The sequence below is a fragment of the Drosophila sulfurigaster genome, chromosome 3 (genome assembly GCF_023558435.1).
Source record: "Drosophila sulfurigaster albostrigata strain 15112-1811.04 chromosome 3, ASM2355843v2, whole genome shotgun sequence".
In the NCBI taxonomy this organism is placed as follows: Eukaryota; Metazoa; Arthropoda; class Insecta; order Diptera; family Drosophilidae; genus Drosophila; species Drosophila sulfurigaster.
In genome coordinates, this window is record NC_084883.1 from 43,901,949 (window position 1) to 43,925,030 (window position 23,082).

The 23,082-nt window shown below is 41.5% G+C and overlaps 2 protein-coding genes and 1 long non-coding RNA gene across 5 annotated transcripts in view; 2 read left to right on the forward strand and 1 right to left on the reverse strand.

The window, feature by feature from the left end:
• Nucleotides 1–445: 445 nt before the first annotated feature.
• LOC133840436 (uncharacterized) lies at nt 446–22,557 on the forward strand. Of its 2 annotated transcripts, none has more exons than XM_062272255.1 (7): nt 446–1,665; nt 16,122–16,380; nt 17,148–18,191; nt 18,792–18,979; nt 19,043–21,182; nt 21,252–21,521; nt 21,582–22,557. In XM_062272255.1, the coding sequence occupies exons 1-7, from the start codon at nt 1,361–1,363 to the stop codon at nt 21,786–21,788; spliced, it is 4,413 nt and encodes a 1,470-aa protein (XP_062128239.1). In that variant the 5' UTR covers nt 446–1,360; the 3' UTR covers nt 21,789–22,557. The 2 variants fall into 2 exon arrangements, with proteins under 2 accessions (XP_062128239.1, XP_062128240.1); XM_062272256.1 differs by lacking the exon at nt 446–1,665 and adding an exon at nt 13,874–13,914.
• LOC133840444 (uncharacterized) overlaps nt 4,569–23,082 on the forward strand; it is a 96,577-nt gene continuing 78,063 nt past the window's right edge. Inside the window, exon 1 of one of the 2 annotated variants that reach the window (XM_062272274.1) lies at nt 4,569–4,592. The gene's annotated coding sequence lies outside the window, so the exon portion shown is untranslated. The remainder of the gene's footprint in view (nt 4,593–23,082) is intronic. The other variant, XM_062272269.1, reaches the window with a different exon arrangement.
• Nucleotides 12,128–13,727, reverse strand: LOC133840470 (uncharacterized). The gene is made up of 2 exons (XR_009894186.1): nt 13,512–13,727; nt 12,128–12,981 (listed from the first exon to the last, which is right to left on the reverse strand). It is a non-coding gene; the product is annotated as an uncharacterized LOC133840470 (long non-coding RNA).

The following is a 23,082-nucleotide window of genomic DNA, read 5'->3' on the forward strand; positions in this document are numbered from 1 at the left end:
AGCAAAATATACCGAACATGCCAGCTAAAAATACAAGTCTGGTTACACTTACTTAAAAACAACGGCTATGCAATAGTGCAAATTTAAATTTAACAATCTTAAAAATTGGTCAGAGGAAGACATTTTTAATAAAATGTATTATGTTAATAAATAAAACCCAATTTTTATTCCAAATATGCCTATATAACAAGATTTGAATACCAAAATAATACAAGAGAATGCCGCATATGGTCACACTTTGGCTATATATAACAGCAAAATGAACGGTAAAATACTGAAAAATTGGCAATTATGTTAATAACATGGTGTATTGAGCGGACGCAGCTCGTGAGAGCGGCTACAGTTCAGCTGAGCATTAACATGGACATTTTCGGTATTTGTATAACAGTATAACAAGTAAAAAGAGACTCTGTGGTCGCGCTCGGGTCGCTAGCATCAAAAGAAGAATAACATTTGTTGTTGTTTTGTCGTCGAGCAGGAAGCACGTCGCGTCCGCAGCGCGTGAAATGAAAAGTAACACAAATAAATAATAGATTGTTTGAAAAACAAATCAACAAAAAACAAAATAAAAGTTTTCGGTCGCCGACAACTCATTCGAATCGTGCAAATGTGTATATATGTGAGCATAAACAATTCCGGAGATATATGCAACAACAGAAACAACAACTGCAAACCCAATAGCAACAACAATAAATACATCTTTTTTTTCGCCGAGACGAACGTCGTGTGGGCGCGCAAAATCGTTAAATATTTTTGTTGATCGAAAGAAGTGCGAAAAAAATAAATGCACACAATATATATGTGTGTGTATGTATAAGTGATTGAAATAGGCAAAAGAGCACACACACCTCAGTTCCCCCCACCATACGTGAAATAAACACAAAAATAGCAAATATTCAATCAAAAAGAACAGCGCGTGTATTTTGTTTACGTGTGTGTGTGAGTGTAATTTGGCCAAGACAGGAAGAGATCATTTGCCAGCCAGTTTGCCAAAAGAGAGCAGCAGCATCATAACGTCTGCATCTGTATTTCGTATATATGTGTGTTTGCATATTTGCTTGCATGTGTTAGTGAGTAAATGTCAATAAATAAGAAAAAGAAAAGTGCAAAGCGAAAGTTTCGATAGTGTGCGTGTGTAAAAATCTAAAGTGCGTTTTAGTTGCGTCTAATGCATTAGTGTTGGTGAAGTGTTAGACATACCCTCCACCGTTCCCCACACGAAAAGGCGCAAAAGTAAGAAAGAGAAAGAAGCAGAGCGCAATTTGTGTGTTTCAAGTAAATTGCAATAATTTGTGTTGGCTAGCCAGATGTTGTGTTTAATAAATGATTGCGATTCTTGGTGCGCCAGTTGTATATTATTATGGCCTTGTTGAATAAACTGTTCTTTCCGTCGGTACCATCAACCGCAACAACAACAACAGCAGCCGCCGCAGTAGCAGCAACATCGCCCACGCAGCAAACAGCACCTCAAACAACAGCAAACCAGATAACAACAACACCAGCGTCAACTACGCTAAATTATAGCCAAACAACAACAGTAGCGGAGGCGGCATCACGTACTCACGCCTCTGCCGCTGCTTCTGCTGTCGCCGCTGGAAATGCCGGCAATAATAATAATAGTTCGTCGTCCGCAAAAGCTACGCAAACGTCCAGAAATTATCTAAGGTAAGTGTTTGACTCTGTCTGTCTATCTATCTATGTATGTGTGTGTGTTTGTTTGCTTGCTAGCTCACATTCACACACTCATGCATATCAATAACTGTATAATTGTTGGAGATCAGCACGTGTCGTGATTCTCGTGTGGAAATTTGTTTGCCGAGTAGCAGTCGAAATGTCTGGCCACACTCACGCTGTCATATCTAACAAAGCCTTAACTAACACCTGGCATTAAGTAGCCGTCGATAAAGGACGTTGGAAAACAAAGGCGCAAGTACACACAGACACACAACCCCTGGGCCGATAGGCAGCTGCTGCATTGCACATGCAGTTTACTCATGGGCAAAAGCGAAATCGAAATTAAACGAATAGTTTGTGTGCCTGCTCGACTGCTAAATACCCGTTAACGTAGGGTATATAGGTAGGTAGGCTATTTTATCGTGCCTCCTTCCCTGCTTGTAATCAGTTAATTATTAAATTTAGGCGAAACCATAGCGATACCTTTCTATGAAAAGCATGCGGGTATAAGAAAGAGTGCAAACACATTCAGACACACACACATTCGCATTCGCCACACACAGATAACGAGAGGTAGTGGAAAGAAAGCATTTCCATTGTCGCCTAGCCTTTGTCGTCGCTCTGTCAATTTGCGACGGCTCTTTATCTCTTCCTCTTGGTGTCTCGTACGCAAATTGGCAAACGCAAACGCAAAACGGGGACAATAAACCCAACAAACATTTGGCAAATGCTTCGATAGCCGTCACGTACGCCAAAAAATGCACTGCTTTCTGTGTGGGGTCCAATTCAATTTGCGTATGTGTCCATTGTGTCTGTGTATGTGAATAGATAACTGTTGCTCTTGTTGTTGCTGTGGGAAAGTCAAAGTGCAAGTCAAAGGTGCGCCCTCTCCAGCAAGCCACCAACACTATTACTAACCCGTGCTGTGCTCTCGCTCTCGCACGCGCTCTCTCTTTATTTCCACTTCCCTCTTCCAATGCATTGCTGGTCACACGAGTGCTCACAGATTCGTTCGTATACGATTTCGCTTATTCGTGGGCGCTCGTATATGTTCGTTCTCTCGCTCTTACTTGTGCTCGCACCAACTTGTCGATCGGCTTGCTGTGGCGTTTGGGGGCACCGTGGGCGACTCTGTGTGCGCGTGTGTCTTTGTATGTGTGTGTGTAGGCAAGACGTGGTGTGGAGGCAGCGGGCGTCAGGCGCAAATGTAAATAAAAACGAATCACATGACTTGCTAATCGGCGTTCACAGTCGCTGCCTGCTCTCGTGATTATTATGTCATACACATTTTGTTGTTGCCTTTGCCGCTGCGCTGTGTGACGTACTCTATAAGTATGTGTGAGTGCGTATACGCATGTGTATGTGGATTACCCTTCTACAAAGGAGGATATTCTTAGTTGAGCATTCCTTTTAGCTAATTGCGTTTACTTACGCAGCAGCCCCTGTAGAGTATTTGAAATTCGTTGTGTGAGCTTGGAGGCATGTGATGTGTGTGCGTTGCTTTGTTTTGTTGTTTCCCTGTTAATTCATTTAATTATTATTTATTACGAGTACTGTTTATTTGCTTATGTAGTATGCTGAACTGTGCTCGCGTTTACAATGTTGATTTTTGACGCTTGCACTTTGTTGTCAACCGTTCTGATTGTTGTTGTATGTTTGTTTGTTTGCTTATTGATTGTGTGTGAATGCTCGATCAACAACAGCAACAACAACAACAACAACGACAACAGTAACAATATCATGAAGAACAATCGCAATCACAATAATAATAATAACAACAGCATTTTCAATTGTTCAATTACAATTTGCATTGCCCCATTCAGTGCTCAACGTGCGCGAATCGTTTGCCTAGCGCGTCTTTTGTTAAATCGATTAACGCGATCAACACATGTATCTAAGTGGGGTACTAAGACGGTGAAGAGGGGAGTGGTTTGCCTCCTTTACCCCTGTCAAATGGCCGATAAGGCATGAAAAATGGCATATGTATATCACATTTGGCCATTTGGCAGTTTCAAGTGTATATTGGCCAATACAGGTGCAAGAAGTATACACATATTTATGGCCAACACTGTCGCACATACACACATACTCAGTGTTGTTGCTGTTCTGCTCCATTCACCATCACGTGATAAACTTTTCACTTTGCTAATTAATTGCGGGGTTTTTGCACTTTGCTAAATGTAAACTTTAAAAATTTGCTGTAGTCGTTAAACTAATGATATGTACGAGGGGGAGGAACACACTGTGTGTTGTCTGTCTGGTGTTGGGGGACAGAGGGACGGTCACACTGTCCGGTGGGTGTGAGTGTGTGCTTAAAGTGTGTCTTAGGTCAGTTTTTGGTTGAGTGCTGTAAAACCAAACACAAAAATAAAATAAATAAATTTGTGTGTTTACTTTTGCTGACACTTAAAATTAATTTATTAAATTGTTGTTTATACTGACGACACGCCTGGGTAAATTTCCATCAGGTTCTGCGCGCACGACTCTCTATCTATCTATGTGTGTGTGTGTGTGTGAAAGTGTGACCGTCTGTGTTATCGTTCATTTCCATTTTCAGTTTTTTGTGACTCTGTGGCTTGCGACTAAATTCTTAAGCAAATAGTTGAATATTATTTTTTTTTATCTACACTCATAATCATAAGCAAATAATAATCATCGTCATTATGTTAACTACTATCTGTGTGGAGTGTGTCAGTCATGCGACTGACCCGACGACTCGTTCCAGCTTTCTAGCCAAGCCCCCCTGCCTTCTTCTTCTGTGTGGCTGTGTGAATCATGGCCAAGTCGTGTCCATATTTAGACATTTGCTAGCCAGTCACATGACTGCGACTGAGACATTCGCATATTTCGTCGACGTCGTCGTCACATTCGAATATGCGAAATTTAAGAAACAACCAGCAAAAAGAAAAAAACAAAAAGCAAAGAAAAAAAAACAGATGGAGTGGCATCATGTGTTTCAGCGGCGGCAGCGTTAAGTCCCTAACCCAAATAGCCAAGTCATTTGACGCAGAAGCACACATACCACATACACAGATGGTCATATATGTGTTTGTGTGCTTAGTTATTAGCACGTGGTTAATAATTTCCGATAAATTGCCGCCAACTTTCACACGAATTAGCCAAAGCGAGACAGCTCTATACAATCGGATGTATCGGATATTGATAGACGGACTAGAGTAGTATATGGTATATGGGTATGGTATGGGAGTTTATCTGTGTCTATGCCGCAATTAGCACTCGATTGTGGAAATTTTATGCCAACAAAGTCTTTTATATTCTCTTATTTCTTACCCATTTTCATGTATATATCTGGTTTTTTTCTTGCAGCTTTTTTGCTTTATGTGTGGGGGATCGTGTGAATCGATCGATTTGATTGCTCATCGAATTTGCGTATAAATCAATCGAGCGACCAGATGTGTGGTATAAATAATATCATTTAGAGCCTTTTGCGGGTTTGCGGTGGTGTGTGCCAAAAATTGATTGTGAATTGGAAATTCATTAATGTCGATAACTGAGCGCAAATTGTTTAAACAAATGTAACGCACGAACGCACGCACACTTACAAAACACACACACTCGCACACACACGTACAGAGACACATCAATCATTAGCGCTTCACATGCCCTATTAATAATACCCCCAAAACCTCACGAGGCTTATGTGGGATATGAAGCTATTGTGCTATTGTTGTGTTATATTGTGATTTACATCGATCGCGACCACCCATTACGAGATCATCTAATGGGCGCCCCAATGTCTGGTGTGATCCATTTTGTTTGGCGTCGTCTGGTCACATTTCATTTGGTCAATTATGTATTTAACTTTGCATTTGTCACTGTTCTGTTGTTTGTTTTTTACTTGATGTGATTGTTTTGTTTTTCTGTTTTTTCTATTTTTATGGAATTTTGTGCACCTTGCGAGGCATAATGTATTTGCGTCGCAGCAGCCTCGTGTCTTTAGTGCAAACAATCACCCTGCTCCATTATCAGCGGGTATATTGGTATATGGGTGTCTGGCTCTATCTCTGTCTCTGTCTCTGTGTCTGTCTATGTGTGCATGTAACTGTGCTAGTGTGTGTGTGTGCGTGTGTACTTGTGCGAATCCCAGTCTCAGTCTCGACAACAGTCATTAACAGCTAATTAGTATTGCTAGACTAATAAACTCGCTATAAATTCCGCTACCTTAAAGTGCACTGAAAAGTGTCGAAGGCGCAATAAAAACTTTCAAAAGTTACATTAGCTTCAAAACATATAGAATTTAGTTTTATGAACCCATATTTGATGCTTTATTAATCTTTAAAGCTGCGGTTACGGCAAAAACAAATATATACTTAATTTTTTACCTAATTTCTTATACAATAAGCATTAAAATATAAAAAATATAATTTTTGAATAACAAGTTTAAAGTTTTTTGAGTATTTTCTCGTATAATTTTGAGAAAGAATGTAAAAACAAATATATAATTAATTTTTTACCTAATTTCTTATACAATAAGTACTAAAATATGCAACAATATGAATTTAAACTAAAAAATCGAAAGTTTTTTGATTATTTGGTGATCTTGAAAAAACGAAAAAGTTAATATAAATTTAAAAGTTCAGAGTCGCATTTCGCAATTCTCTTCAGTTGAAGTAAAAATAGAAATAACCAGCACATTTTTGAGAAAAGGCTTTGTTTCTAACGAAAAGCTGTTAAAAGCACATTAAAAGCACAACTTTTAGCGAAAGCTTAACTATTGAAAGTGCTTTCAACAAACAAGTCTTTTATTTCAAATGAAATATCATTTCTATAATTTAGCGTGTGAATTTCAAAGAAATAAACAACAACAATTGCTCCACCGCAAATATTCCCAGTCACAGTTCACTTGGTTTTAGAGAGTATAATCACATTTAAATGCCAACGTAGTCGACGTTTGCCACTGTGGCTCCTCCATGTGTGAAGTCTCGTGGTCTGCCAAGTCATATGAGTGAGTCGTCGCAGTCATCGCGCTGTGGCTGCGGCTTTCGTTGTTTTTTTTGTTTTGGTATTCGAAGTAGTTGTTGTTATTGTTGTTGTTTAGGACTGATAGCTGGACGCGCTACGTTGTCTGCCTCTGCCTCTGTCACTGTCTGTCGTTGTCATTGTAGTTGTCGTTGGTAATTATCAGTTAACAAAATTGCTTTTGCTTTTCAACGAGCAACGTCAAATTAGACATAATGCCCAAAAAGTGTAGAAAGTGCTGCTGCCCGTCAAGGTGTAAATAATGCTGCTAAGCTCTGTTCACGTCAATTTGGCCTCTTGTTGTTTATACTGCACATATCTCTGTGGCATATCTTGTTATGCATAAATCATTCATCACAATCAATTCCATCTGACTGCCGTTTGCCTTCTGCCTTCTATATACTCCCGTTCACCGTCTGTCCGCGTGTGTTTTCGTTATTATGATGTCCACAAATTTATAGCTACAATTGCGAAATTGAAGCCATAATAATAAAAATGCACATTATGGCGAATTATGGTTGCTAAAAAATCAACAGAAATTTTAAATGCACATATATATATAATGTATGTATATATTCATTTATTTATACTATAAATGTATGCATGCAATACACAGTACAATCACAGAGATTATTATTAATGCCGTGGCAAGTGGGGCCAGCTTTGTGGTGCCTCATGTGGTAAGCTGGTTAGCTCGAAAGCTGACACAGCGCTTTCTTTTTGCCGCTATCTTGAAATGAGGTTCGCGCTCATGTGACGCAGTTGATGTTTGTGAGCGTGACTTAGTAGAAAGAGAGCCCAATAGTATTTCTAGATTAAACATTTTTGGTATGTGGCATGCGGTAAATGGAAGGAATGTGAAGAACTCGAAGTATTTATTTATATTTTATTTTTTCTTAGAAACCATAGTTTGAAAGATGTGGTTTGCAGCTCTATAGAACAAATAAATAAATAAAAAACGGAAGAAAAAAATAATGATACGAACTATTCATCTAAGAAAAGAATTTAGTTCAAATCTCTTTTTAATTTTGAGTTGTAATGTTTTGAAATTCCATTTTTAGTTGCATTTTATCTAAGATTATCTAAGCAAACTTTTTCTAAAAGTTGAATATTTTTGCGGTAAATGGAAAGAATGGGAAGAACCTAAAGTATTTATTTATATATTATTTTTTCTTAGAATCCCTAGCTTAAAAGATGTGGATTGCAGCACTATAAAACAAATAAATAAATTAAAACTAGAGAATATTAAATATAAAAAATAATATAGTTCAATTCTCTTTTTAATTTTAAATTGTAATAATTTGAAATTCCATTTTTAGTTGCATTTTTTTGTTCAGGTAATCTTTTCTTTAAAGTTGAATATTTCCATATTAATATTAAATCTAAAAAAGTCGTAATTCAACTCTTTTTTTCATTTTAATCATTTTATTGCTTAGATAATCTTTTTTGAAAAAAGTGGAAATGTTCCATTAGAATAATGTAATTAATGTAGGTTTAAAACGAAACTATTAATGTTTACAGTTTCTACGGTTCATGTTATTGAACTTTGGGGTTCAACAAGATTTTTTTATAGCATTTATTTTCAGGTAAACAAGTGAATGTGACGCTGGCAAAATGTTATTGCACTACCCGAAAGGCAAAACTTTGACACTAGCTTTATAGTCATTATTTCGTCATCGGGCGGCACAAAGTTTACTCACATCGATGTGTTGTGTTGAGTGACGCTGTTAATGTTAATGCACATTTAAGTCCAATTTCCTGAAATTTACGTATGTGCTGACAATGTTAATGCTTAACTGGAATCTGGGCATTTAAATGAAATTACGCTATTTGCATTGGCTCTTTAGATTTATTTATTTATTAATAACCTAAACCCCACCCCAAACAAATGTGTATAATTGGGCATGATCAATTGATATTTTGCCTATGCCTAATGAGTACTCACTCGTTTATTATAATTTCATTTATGTTTACTGATTTTATTTTTATTGACTTTCGCTCAAAATGTTAAGCTCATTTTAATGAGTGCATTGCAATGATGAATCGCCATTTGTTTTGCTTTGGTTCCGTCACCTTTATTTTGTATTTCGTTGACCGCTCCCATCTTGACTCACCCTCCCATATGGCAGATATATCTAGGTGTGTGTGCGTGTGCGTGCCTCCGTGTGTGTGAATGTGTGTGTGAATGTGTGTGTGTTTGTTAATCCAACGTCACATGATCAAAAGCAACTCCCCCCGCCGAGCTGTTGAACTGGTTCGCAGTTCCACTTTGGCTTCTGGTTTCTCCGTCTCGTTCTCGTTCTTTTTGTTTTTACTTTTTGTGCTTTTAGTGGTTCTATTCATTGATCGCCGAGTGACGCAGAGGGGGAGGGGGATCGGCGTGGGGAGGCGAGCAAGGCATGCTGCTGGTACTTCATTCATTGTTTGTGTTGATTTTAGCATTGCCTCAAGTGTCACTTGGCAATCAGACGACGTCGCGTCGCTGTCGTCGTCGTCGTCGTCGTGGTCTGGTCGTCATTTGCTTATTTGTTTGCCTGATACATTTCTCATGTTATTGTGGGCTATTACCTGGCCCACCACTCGCCTGGGACCTGACAACGTTGGCAATTACCACGACAACAACAACAGCAACAACATCGACAACTACTGTGGCCGATGACAGACAACGCCTTTTGGCAATTTGCTTTGAACTTGACATTCGATTATTTGCGCACTTGAACAACGGGCTGGTTGGTTGACGCGGGCTGAAGCGGGGCCGGGGGTGAAGGTGGTTTGCTCTTTAACCACTTATCTATTGCGAACACCACAGTTATTTACATTTATATTTATATATATTAAATATCTGTCTATATAGAGTATATATATTTGTTTATAATAGAGCTGCATCTCATGATAATGATAGGCAATTTGTTGTTGTTACCAAACAAACGGCTCTGCATTGTCTCTGACTCTGTCTCTCTTGTTCCCGCTGCTGCAGTCGACGTCGACTGCGACCGCGACTCGCCTGACTTTTGCGCCTTTTGCCGGCAGAGGCAGCTTGTTGTCATTTTCATTGTCGTTCAACAGCGCTCGCTGTGCTTTTAACGCTGCCAACGTCGCTGCCGGCAGCGACGCCATCGTCGCCATCGTTGGGTTGGTTTGGTCATGTGACTTGTTGTATGAAGCAACTGGTTGTTGTAGCTGCCGTCGTTGTTGCTGTTTGCTGCTGCTGCTGTTGCTGTTTCTGTTTGCTGTCGCTGTGTTGCTTTTGCTTTGTTGTAGTCACTTTGGAAATCTGTTTTTATTTGCACGCTCTCTTTCACACACACACTGACTCAAACAAAGACACACATACAGTACCACTTGCACACACACACGTACACACACTCACACACACAGACAGTGTAATGCGATTAAAAGATGTTGCCGCTTGATTTGATTATGGCTACAAATTGCAGCCTATATATACGACTATATATAGTCTTAGGCACGTATATATGTGCGCATATATCTGTACTTACACTCACACACTTGTACACTGTATTTATAGTTATTATATTCGCTGCAAGAAAGAGTTTGATGACTGCGTGGCAATGTTTGCCAAAGTTAAAGACGCTTTGTTTTATATGGATTAAGTACAAAATCTGGCAATGTTTGCTATAACTAAATATACATTTTGTGTATATACATGGATTTATTTAAGTGGAGAATCCGTACAATCTAAAAGTAGTATCTAAACAAAAACAGTATTGCATCTGAAATTTCAACCAACACTTTTCGTTATAAACGCTTGTTTATATAGGTTAATATCAGTACAAAAATCGTAGTATCTTAAAATAATACCTTAGCAACACATTTTGACATCTCAAATATAAATCAAACCTTTCGATTATTGACTTACAATCTTAATGACTTGCTAACTAGATATTAAAAGTCGATTTTACGCTCATTAATTTAAAGGCAACATTCACATCAAACACAGGCCACAGATCAAGTTTGCCACACCCACTGCCTCAGTATTTTTTCCATTTACAAGCAACTGATAATAAATGTGAAAGATTTAGCCTTGGTTTTCAGCTGACCAACTGACCCGAGAGTTTTGCATAAATTCTTAAGTAATAATTTCATTAATCTAATGTTGTATACACTTGATTAGGTCGATTCTTAGCAAAACTAATGCGCAGTACCGAGCTGTCGATCATGGTCGCTTGTTCTTGATTGCTTGCGGTATAATTGCTCGATTTATAGTAAATCCAAAAGGGCTAATCAGAGACACTTAACATAATTCAAGTGTTTGGCGCTGATAAGCGGAACCGTACAGCATATCAATCATATTTGGAACGTAGCACCCACCGCACTTCCCTTCCCCCCTCTCATGTCTCCCCTCTTTCCACAGTGCTGCTCCTCTGTTGCCTTGGCCCAGCAAGTAAACGGCAGCGGCGCCAACACAACGCAATCTGCTCAACCAAAAAGCCCGCGGGGCGAAAAGAGTCTCTTTTTTTTTTTCCAACCAACACATATGCACATTTCTGTTTGTACATAATATACTTGAGTGTATGTGTGTGTGTGTGTGTGTGCACACATAAGTTAATGTATTTGCTTAGTATTGTTTCTGCTGCTTTATTTTATTATTGTTGCTCGCCTTTTGTTTTGCTTGCGTAGCTGAAAAATAAAGCATGTGATCCAAGCATATGGCAAGCAGCAAGAGGCGCGCAGGCAAGATCAAAGCGACTGAGCGAGATGGCACCACTGTCGGAGCAAGATGGCTACAAAGTGCAAGAAAGTGAGAAAGAGTGCGAACGATGCGATGCGATGCGAGGCGAGGTGAGACAACCGCGAGCTTAAGTTGCCCTTGCAGCAAAAGCTCAATCTGTCGACAACCCCCACAACAACAACGACAACAGGGTGTCACGGCATTGTGTGCATTCGCAATACACCCTGTACACACAATGCGATACAGTTATACATTTCCAGCATCGTGACTGAGAGTTCGATTACCCGCTGCAAGGTTATGCTAGGTATCAGTCGCCGTTGCTCTTGAGTTGACTTTAAAGCCGTGCGCACTCTCGAAGAATACTTAAAAAGCTCGTTTCCTCTAATCGACAAATGAACATCGAAAAATTAAATCTAAAAATACTCCACTTGAACAACACAAAATGTGAAGAAAAGTATTAAGGAAATATAAAAACGCATTCGCCAAATTCGATTTAAATTGTTCCTAGGGGAAATGAGCAAAAATAAAACCACAGTATGGTCTTATTTTTATTTTTACACTCTTGGGTAAACTTCGAACTAATTTCGTTCATGCGGTCATTCAGATAGGTTGAAATATGATACAGCTGAATCAAATGCATATAGGAAGTTGTTATTACAGATTTCTGTCATAGGAAGTATTAGACGAAACTTAAGTAGGCTATGAAACATTATACTATGCACTTTATTACAGCTTACTTCTGTAATTTGGAATCATTATTTATTGCCTTTTTGCCGGAAATAATCCAAAAGTGGAATCAAGCAATTGTAATAAGAGTAATTCACTCTTTTTTTAATGCAGTTCCAGCAAAACTTGCAATTCGCAACTGACTGCAAAGAAATGCAAAACTTTGCTGCAAAGTTGGCAAATGTCGCAAGTTTATTTATTTTTAGTGTTTACCCTGGGTGAATCATATCGACAAATGGGTCGATTGTATCGTTTTACAGTTATGGTTTCCGCCCGTCAAACTGATGCACAACTGAAGTTTGATTTCCATTGAAAAGAAGTGGAACGAATTCAATAATGATAACACGGCTAATGCGAGGACATTGATTACAGTCGGTTAATAGGAATCGAATACCAATTCGGATACCCAACAAACTTACTAAGTATAAATAACAAATTAAATATAGAGTGAGAGATTCATTATCTATAGATTATTTGCTAAATGTTGTGAAATTACGGTATCAATGAACTCCCAACTGCGCGAGTTTTACGATACCAGACTGATTAGCTGCGCTATTTCATCATCATCATGCAACGCCAAAAAAAAACATCTATCTTGAAATGTTTTACCTCTCCCTTCCTTTTTTTAATGAATGAGTTAGGTTTGAAAGTTAGTTTTGATGGGCGCCTGGCGTCAAGAGTTGGAGCAATAAACCAAGTGTAGGTTGTTGTAGGAAGTCAGTGGGTCAGTGGCAGGTCGATCGCTCATACGACACGTAGGCCAGTGGCAGGCCAGGCAGGTGTCAAAGTCCAGTTCCGCGGACTTATCGACTCTCGACTCGCTGCGACTCTAATCCATCACAAAAGTGTCTGATTTGTTTTTATTTTGCAGCTTTTTTTTTGCGAGCGCTGCTCTTTGTTGTTGTTGCCTGTTTGTTAAACAAAATATTAACACATCACTCTTCTCTGACAAGACAATATGTGTGTGGTGTTGTTCTATCTGTATGTGTGTGTGTGTGTGGTGGTTGTGCTTGTGTTGTTGTGTGGTGGCACATGTGATGCTCGTCGTCGTTCTGTCGCAGCTGGACGCGAATCATGTGAGCAGCGCGCGCCGTGCTTTTTTGCCGCACCTCGTCTCTTTGACTGCCTCCACTGACGACACTGTTGCCTCGCCTGCTTCGCCTGCCTGCCTGCCGCGTCAATTGAAGTGATTCGCCCTGCCACCGCGCACCGCCAACGCACACAGAGAGAGAGACTGTTGTGCCCCATGAGGCGCAGTCGTCAGTGTTCAGTGTTCAGTCGACAGTCGTCGCCGTATCTGCATAAATATATATACTATGTGTGGCTGAGAGATACGTGTGTGTGTGTGTGTGTGTGTGTGTGCAGTATGTTATATCGATCAGGCGCGCGCGAGTACCCGAGTCTATACCGAGTACTAGTAGCGAGCACTCATACTTACACTCACTCTCATATTCAGACGTGCGCGTCGCTGCCTTGAGGTACTTTTCAGTTCTGTTCTGTTCAGTTTCTGTTCGATTTCGTCTGCTTTTTTTTTTTTATCGTTTTGTTGTTGCTGTTGTTGTCCGGGACGTTCCGATGCGATCCGATCCGATCCGTTCCGATTCGCCCCATTTCGCGATTCACAACGCCTTGAACTTCATTTGGCGTCTAGCATCGCGGCCATAAACACTGCGCTCGCGTTGCTCGATCGTTCTACTTCCAGCCAAATATTGGATATATATATATAAAGTGTACGAATATATTCACAGCGCGCGAGTTGGTTGAACGCGTCCACGTCCAACAACCCAACAAAATAAAACAAACCCTCACATCCGCATGCATACGGCGCCATTGAAATACACGTAAGCTCCCCCTCATTTACTGACCAAAGCTCACTTTATGTTACCTCCGTCCTTCCGTCCGTCCGTCCGTCTGTCTGTCTGTCCGGCCTCAATTTTTGAAAATAACCGCGGATCTGCACTCGTGATCCCAGTCGGGCCCACACTAACTAATCTATGTGTCTCACATAGAAAATTCCCCCTTGGGCCTCTTATCGCGGTCTCATAAAACACGACCAAATTAAGCAATAAAGCAGAGTATCTACCTCCCAACCCCACTGCCACCCGCTCTGAGGAGGAGGACTAGGCAGTCATAAAGCATTAAGAGCTGAAATTTTCGTTAATTATAGCGCTAATTTAGTCAGTTGGCGTATTCTCAATTTAGCGCTACTTATTGTTAGAAGTCCCACAATCCATTTATAAGCCCCACTAAAAATAAATTAGAACCTCAAATCTGAAATTGGTTGACGCGATGTCGAGTGCTTTTTGAAAGTGTGTGTGTGTGTGTGTGTGGGAAGTGATCAATGTTTTTGGGTGATCAGGAATTTAACGATTTCCCCTCTCACTTTGTGATTGTGTTTTCCTATTTTTTTTTTTGCAAGTCAGCATTTGTTTTCACATCCGATAACCGATAACACCGACAAGTTATTCTCATGTCTGGCACACGATCTAATCGCAAACATCATAAAAACGCCCAAAAAAAAGAAAAGAAGAACACAAACTTAACTCGGAACTACAGAGAGAAAGAAAGAACAATAGAGAAAGAGAAGAGAGCAAAAAGAAAACAGTGGCGAGAGGAACATGGTGAGGGGAGGAGGGTTATCAGGGTCGCAAGTATTTTGTATTTTGTATTTTTGCCGTGAGTAATCGTCACGTGCCGTGTGTTCATGTGTGCTATATATAGAGCGAACATACAATTTATACACCTCATCCCCTCCTTCCTCACCACCTCCCTCCCAATTTCTCGATTTGACAATGAATAGAGGAGCACTACACTAAGATTATGCTACTGCGACGTAGCGAGTGAATTGTTGAGGAGGAGAAGAGAAGAGACGCTGTAATTTGTTTCGAGTGCGGATTCATTTCATTTCATTTTCGCTGATGATGAGGAGGATGAGCAATTGTTGACCAACTGTTGTTGCCTTCAGTCGGGGAATTACTCACGCTCTCGGAGAACTGTGATTAACATCTCTCTGATATCATATGATAGTAAGCGCTAATCTCTATATTTATATTTGTGAATATATATTCTGAACTTCAGCCACTGCGTTTGTGATTGTGATTGTTTGATTGCGATTGCGATTATGATTATCATATACTGTATTTACGATGGTAAATATTTTTGTCAGCTGTGTGTGGCGATTTGTTGATTGATATCGGCGAATTAATATGATATGATAGTCAGCTGTTATCTGCTCCAAAATTTAAGTGGAACTAGCGAAACTAACATTATCATATTGCCATAATAGTCTATTAGTTTATTTGCATGATAGTAAATTATATTATTGTTGCGAAATTTCTTTGGAATTTTGTACTTAGATTAACGTAGTTCTCGTGATTGCTATCAGTCAAATTATGGCGATAGTTTTTCCTAGAATACTATAAATGTTTTGATTATGTTTGAGGGAATTGTTTAACGCTTTCATTGAGAGATTTTCTTGAGTTGCATTTAGTGTTAGAAAGCAAAACAATAATGACTGTGTATAAAGATTATTTGACTATCTTACAGTAGCTAACGATAATCATAACATGTGATGTCTTTTTATAAAGCAAACGAGTTATTTTGAATTAGGAATATAAAATATCACCCTCAAGATAAGTTTTCTTCATTTGCTATGCCATAAAAATTGTGTGATCTACGCAAAGAAAGTCTTATGAATAGAATTTCACTTTCTTCTATTATAGGACTGTGCTTTTTGGACATAATATGGGATCAGTTGTATTTGAAAAGTTAAATAAAGTTGGCAAATGATATTTTATCTATTTTTACTCTATGTCTATTAATTGCACCTTCACAGCCTTCCTCATTCGAAAGTTTTGCGTACATTGCTCGTGACTCGTGACTCATGACCTTAACCATTGTCGCAATCCCCAAAAACTTTGTGTAACATACGATTCGTGGGTGTCGACTGAATGTGCCAACAATTTGTGCGTCATCTGAGAGGCACATACGAGTATTACCTATCTCTTTCCTATCACTAAGGTTGTTTCTTTCTCTTTTGTTTTTGCAGCCAATTCCCCTTCGATGTCAGCCAGGTGCGCGTTTTGCTTTACAAAGAGGACGACAGCCATGGACGCCGGCTGTTGTTCGACTCGCACGCCTTGCAGAAGGTGACGTTGAAGGATTCGTCGAGTGCCACAGCTGGCGGTGGCAAGTTCCTCAAGAATGAGAAGTTCACGACGCTGCAGAATGGCAAATTGCAGGCCAAAGCACATTCCAACAACAACAGCAGCAACCTGATCGAGGTGTGCCCCGAGTATGGCTACAAAGTAAGTGAATCACCATGTTTCTTTTTAATTCCTAAACTCTCCTTTCTTTGCTTATGCATTTTCTTCAAGTCTTTCATTGTCTGATATCATCCCGATGTAATCTCCTTCCTTAAATCATTATTAATACTCTAAATTTTTTTTAAAATTGCATATTTTTTACATACTTCTATCTCTATTATTTCCTAAGCTCTGTCCAAAAACTTATCTGATTCCTCCTCAACTTGCATCTCATTTTCTTTTATTCACATTCTTTCCTTATGCCCTGATCTAGCATCTGGTATCCTCGGCTTCTCATATATTCAAACTTCTCTCTTTTTTTCTCAATTTCATCTATTCCTTAACTCGGGTACAATATTCTCTATTGTTTCAACTTAAATTTCTTTGCATACTCTATTTCTTAATACTCTTTTTTTTACTCCTAGTAAGAACACAATATGCTGTTCAATTGTGATTTAATCCCTCGTTTCTTCACCTGTTTTAAAATCTCTTCCATTCTTCCTAAATTCTTGCTATAATTTCTTCGTAAACACTTCTTAGTTCCCCTACTTCTTCATCTTATTTAAAACCCTGATGGTTTCCAGTCTGCGTTCTTACTCAACTTAATCTCTAATTCCGTTTATCTCTTTCTTAACTCAACTACTAAGATCAGTCTGTCTTACCATAATCCCTTGTTTCTTCACCTGCCTTACAATCTTTTCCTTTCATTCTCAATTCCTATAATCTAAACCTTCTCTAATCCGTCTCTTCGTCACTATCTTATTTTCCAGCACAATCGTCCGTCTGGCGCAGACATCACGCCCATTGGAGAGATGGTCTTTGGCTCGCTGGCCATGTCCTTTTGCGGCACCGCCTTGAAGGTGCACTGGTTGCCACAGCCCGCAAGGATACTCTGCTCCCAGGTTTATCTCACACCCACTGCCAATGGCGCAGCAGGAGGAACTGGAGGCCACTCGCCGTACTCGACGCTCTCGATGAACAGCCTCACCCCGCGCAGCTCGATTTGCAGTGAACACGGCTCGATGGATGGTCTTTCGATGAACTCGTTTTCGATGCCGTTCAGTGTGAGCGTGGGCGGCAGACAGATGAGTCTGACGCCACCGCTGGATGTGCCCGTAGCTGCCGATCAGCATTCGTTGTCGATAGCGGACAGTGGACCGCGTTTCTCCTCCACGTACAGCAATGCCACCGACTCGGGTTACTCGGCCAGCGCCTCGGGCAGTGGGAGTGGCACAGGTGGCCCCTATTCCAGTGGAGATCAGTGGTCGTATCAGTATTCCACACGCAGCAGTCTGGGGAGTGTGATCTCCGATCAATCGGATGCCATGCGCAAGCTCAGCCTCGACGATTGGACCTTCTTTGCCAGCTCGCCGCAGCTGGATGAGTTTGCCAGCGATGGTTGTCTGCAGCGACGAATCTCGCGCAATTTGCGCACCTCCTTCGAGTATGAGCATTCCAAGCATGACCTTATCGGTTTCCTCAGCGACAATGTGCAGCTGAATGGCGGCGGCTCCGCTGGCAATCAGGCTGCCACAGCCGGTGGCAGCGAGGGAGGTGGCATGGCCCCACCGCAGTACAGACGCGCCAGCTACTGTGCGAATGAGTCGCGCAGCAACCCCGAGATGGGTCGCCGTCAGGCCAATCAGCGACGCAGGCACAAGCTGGGTCTTGCTGTCTGCATTACGATGAGCGAGTCCTTCGAGGAGGAAATGGAGCTCTTCTGCAGCGAGCACATTGCACTGCTCGAGTCCATGCTGAGTCGGCTGCGAGCGAGCACAGAGCATGCTTACATTAATCACAAGAACTTTCTGCAGGTGAGTTAGAGATATATTATTACATTAGAATACAAAACAAGCTTCTCATCAAAGTCATGAAACAGATTTAGAATCAAAATCACGAATCAGAAGTACCTGACATATTGTTTGAGACATCAGCAAATGGCCAAAAGCGTCTTGAATGTTGATGTCATACTTGCTATCAAACTCACGTTAAATAGAGTTTAAGAATTAGGTATAACTGTTGAACTAGTTTGATTAAGAAATCATTAGTTAAGGTTCACTTTGGGGATCAATTTGTAGAATGTTCTCAACATTCTTTGTTATTAAATACACTTTAAATTCTAATCCAGAATCAAGATTAGCAAATCGTTCTATTTGATCGAAAAATGATTATAACTTTTCCGCATCGAATATAGAAGATAAAAGGGTCTATAACAGTCAAATGTTTGTATTAAACTTGGCTCTTAAACACGCTTTATTTAATGCCCAGAAGCTAGCTGGAAGACGCTCGTTTGGTTTGATTTTGATGAAGCTCTATAATTTTAATATAATATAACATAGAGGACTAAAAGGTCTCTCATAGTTAAATGTATCTATCACATTATTCGAATATTTTTTTCCTACTCTTGCTTGCAGATCATGTTCCAAGCGTGGCAGGATGCACAGCAATGGTTCAGCGATCTGTTCACGGCGCCGCGCATCAAGACGCCCGTCTGGCTGAGCATCACGACTAGCGGCAGCAAGTACTCCAAAACTGTGGCCGAGCGCTTCATCAAGGAGCTGTGCGATCTGCTCTCTTTCGCCGACACCAAAGACTCCAACTTGTAAGCATTAACTAAAGACAATATTCCTTAGTAAATATCTAACATACAATACTTTTCTTGCAGCTTCATTAGCACCATGTTGACAGGTATTCTTACCAACCATCTGGGCTGGGTGGCCACCGTCTCAGCGTTCAATAGCTCTCGCTCTAGCGGTTCAGGTTCCTCGGCTGCTTCGGCGGCCATCGAGCGACGTGCGAAGCTATTACAAGTGGCTCAAAAGCATCCGTACAATGCGCTTTGGGCACAACTCGGGGATCTGTATGGCGCTATCGGCATGCCGCCTAAGTTGGCGCGCACCATCATCTATGGCACCGAGAAGATGTGGGTAGAGAAGCTGCTCAATGTGCTAACCTATTTCATACGCTGCAGCGAGGTGCGACGTGCCGCCAAGCGTGAGGATTTCAACAAGCAGTTGATCAACGAGCTTGTCGTTGGCCAAACGAATCAGGAGCGACATAAGAGTCCGCCCACGCTGCGACGACGTCCTGCAGCCACAACAGGATTAGGCGGGTTGACGCGCACAACAACGTGCAAGCAGAACCTCAACGCCATTGTGGATGATGATGATGAGGCTTTGCTGTTGCAGCAACAGCAGCAAATGGATGAACTGGACAGCGGCGATGATCAGCAGCAGCTGGATGAAACTGATGCTCAGTTCATTGGCACTCTGAAAAAGAACGAGATTCCAACGGTGTTGGCATTCCGGGATTCGCATTTTGTGCAACAGGAGCTGCGCATTGGCAACTATCTCATGGACACGGGCATCGAGAAGAAATCGCTGCTGGCGAAGCAGGCGCAGCAATATTTTCGCACTGGCAAAGATGGTCGCATCAGGCTGACGGTGACGACGCCCGAGAATGTGGAGCTCTACATGGAGGAAGAGTCGAATGCTGGATCTGTGGGCACCGGTGGCAGCATCGATGATGGCGCCATCGAAGCTTTGGAATTCGATGAAGTCAAATCGATGCCATCGCCAGCTGTGGAATCATCGGTTCAACAGCAGCAGCAGAGCAAGAAGAATTTCTTCTGGAACATGGTGCCAACGGCGGGCGTTAAGGAGGGACTGAGTCTCAGTGATCTAGCCAAGCTGCAGCAGGGCGTCAAGATCATCAATCGCAAGCTAGAGCGTCGTTGCAGCAGCTACTCTGTGGAGAGCAGTTCACCGCCTGAACCCCTGGAGCCTTTGGTGCATGAGCGACGCGTTTCGCATTTGTCGCTCTCCGATTTGATAACGCAGAACAGCATGGGCAAGAGCGGACGCATGACGTGGGGCATTGAGCCCATCAAGGAGAACGTTAGTCTGGAGGAGCAAATCCATTTCGATCAATGCAAGAAGCTTATTGAACGCGAGCACGGCATCAGTCGTCAGACTGCTGTGGACAATGGTAACGGTGTTGTCTTTGTGCTGGGCGACAATGAGCCACTGATCAATCTCAAGAAGAGCAACGAGGATCTCAACGAGGACAACGAGTCCAAGCCACAGCTGCTGTGTGCATTGCATCAGCGCACCCATGACGCCACAATGGCCAACAAGAAGCATTCGGGCATGAAGTTCAACTTTGAGCAATATCCGCAGATTGCGACCAACTACATGAAGAGCAAGAATTTGGTCATGTCCAACAACTACGATCTGCTGATGGACAAGGCCAGCAAGCTGGAGGCCAACGAATCACTCAAGCCAAGCGACAGCAGCGTCACGCTGCAACAGCAGCAGCAGGAACAACAGCAGGCGGAACTGGCAGCCAGCAGCAGCTCAACGACTGTGGGCAGCGATCGTTGCATTGTGTGCATCAACAGCGGCAGTGCCACCTATCAAACGCCGTCGAATGCCACCGAGTTGGAGTTCGAGACGGATGAAGTGCATTGCTACAACGAGAGCAGCAACAGTTCGAGTGTGCTGCAGACAGTCAACTCGGCTGCCTCCATCGACACACTAAAATCGATGCCGGAGCCATTGACCACGCCCAATTATACGCGTCGGGCGCAGAACAAGCGGCTGCCTTCGCAACGCAGCTCTGTCTCGTCGGTGGCAGCCAAGTGTGCGGCTGTCAATGAATCGCAGCAATTGCTCAAGCTGCCAGTGCCGGGCATCAAGGAACTGCCCCAGGAGGACGAACCACCGGGTGACAAATTGCGCGCCGGTTTCATTCCATCGCTGTTGCTCAGCGTCAGCGATCACTACGTTTCCGACATGGTGCTGCAGGTGAGTTCAATTAATGATCATTTTATGTCAAGCATTTTCTAGAAAAGTTTATTCTTACTCGATTTTTAGGGCACCTGTGCGCCGCCCAATAAGTGGGAAATGAATCTACGCGAGGATCTGGCGCTGGCCGCACGTTCTGCCTCGCTCATCTCACAGCCGGCGGAGAATATCGCCATTGTGGCCGATATGGACAAGTGGGATGTACGTTTAATCTCATCACAGCTGCAGCAATTCCCCTATGCCGGCGGCCAAAGCTCGCCGGTGGGCATGTCACAGCTGGTCTCCAGCATGCTCGAAACTGTTCAAGCCATGCACGTTGGCGGCATACCCGCCTATGAGGTAAGTCGAGCACGTTTCTTCGCTGACTATCATGTCATTAATCATCTCTACTCTTTGCAGTGTCTGGCATTTCTGGAATCGAAGCTGCAGGAAATTTATTTGCAATCAGAAACGCTGGCCGCATTTCTGCTGGAAACGGATCCGTGTCGCCTGAGCGACATCACAACACCATTGCAATTATCGGAGAACGATGTGCCGCTGCTTCTTTCCATTGCGTATATACACACGCCGAAGATTAGTCGCAAGTGTGGCATCAGCTTCAGATGACAGACGCTCAGCTGCAGCTGAGAACAGGACCAAACCATTGCCAAAACCATCATCAACATCAACGTTATCATCGTTAGCATCATTATGTTCATCTCACGCATCATCCAAAGCATAGCGAAACAAGCAAATACTCCAGCGAATTTTCATTTCACTGATTTTGTGATATATTTTAATGAATATAGCGTGTAGTAAAATCAGGTTATTCTTAGTTAGGGCGTATATAACAAACAGGCAAGCAGCTCACTCAACACACATAATACACAATTAAACAGGAGAAATGCATGCACTTATCCATCCATCCAAATGCATAAATAACAAGCACTTAACCATATATTCATTATGATTAGTATATATTTGGGATATGATTTAGGGAACCCACTTATCGCGCAGTCACATGAAGAAGTATTGTAAATTATTTGATTTAGTTTTTAGTTAGCATGATTGTGGGACACGACTTAGCAGCACTCCAGCAGTTTGCTATTATCGATCGATCGATTGTACTCGTGCTCCTCCCCCATTTAGTGTTTCAATTAGATTTAATAATTTATGACAGCAATAATCTAATTATCGATTTAATACTTACAAATAAGTTAACACACACACACATACAAGGGCGGGAGCGCAGCTTATAATTGTAAACATTCGAGAATTAATTACATCGTAAACGGTACATATATTATATGTATATAGCAATTAAGTATAACAAGCAATGGATAAATTTGTATACGTATTTTTGAAACAAAAGATAAAAACACTTCTAAAAACTTAACATTGCGTTTTTTCAATGGGCCAGGAAATCTTTGATCAATTGAAACTAATTTAACCTAATTAGATTTGATATGGCGGGTTTTAAAAAATTGTTTGCCTACTTTCAGGCTGGTACAAATAAGGAAATTTATTGCGACTGCGCGCAGTTCAAGTGACCAAAAGTGTTGCATACTTTTAGGGCGAAACCAGCTTTATTTTGCTTTTTTCTAGGATATCCTGCGGTGTCCTGGCAAAAGGACACATTTTTTGTGCTCCCTGAAAGCAGCTCTATCGATTGGCATTCAAGGATTTTCAGAATTTTCTGAAAAATTTGCCTTAAATTTTTATAGGGGGAGGCACGCAAAAATTGGTCTAAAATCACAAAATCGGCTGTAACTCCGTTATTTAAAGGACGATTGGAATGTCCTTTGACATGCTGACAGTATTTGCTTAGACAAATCGAATGACTATCGGAAAAGGACGAAAGTCCTTCCAGGAAACGCAATAAAAGGACTTTTTACCTCACAGAAAATAAGCTATAACTCGA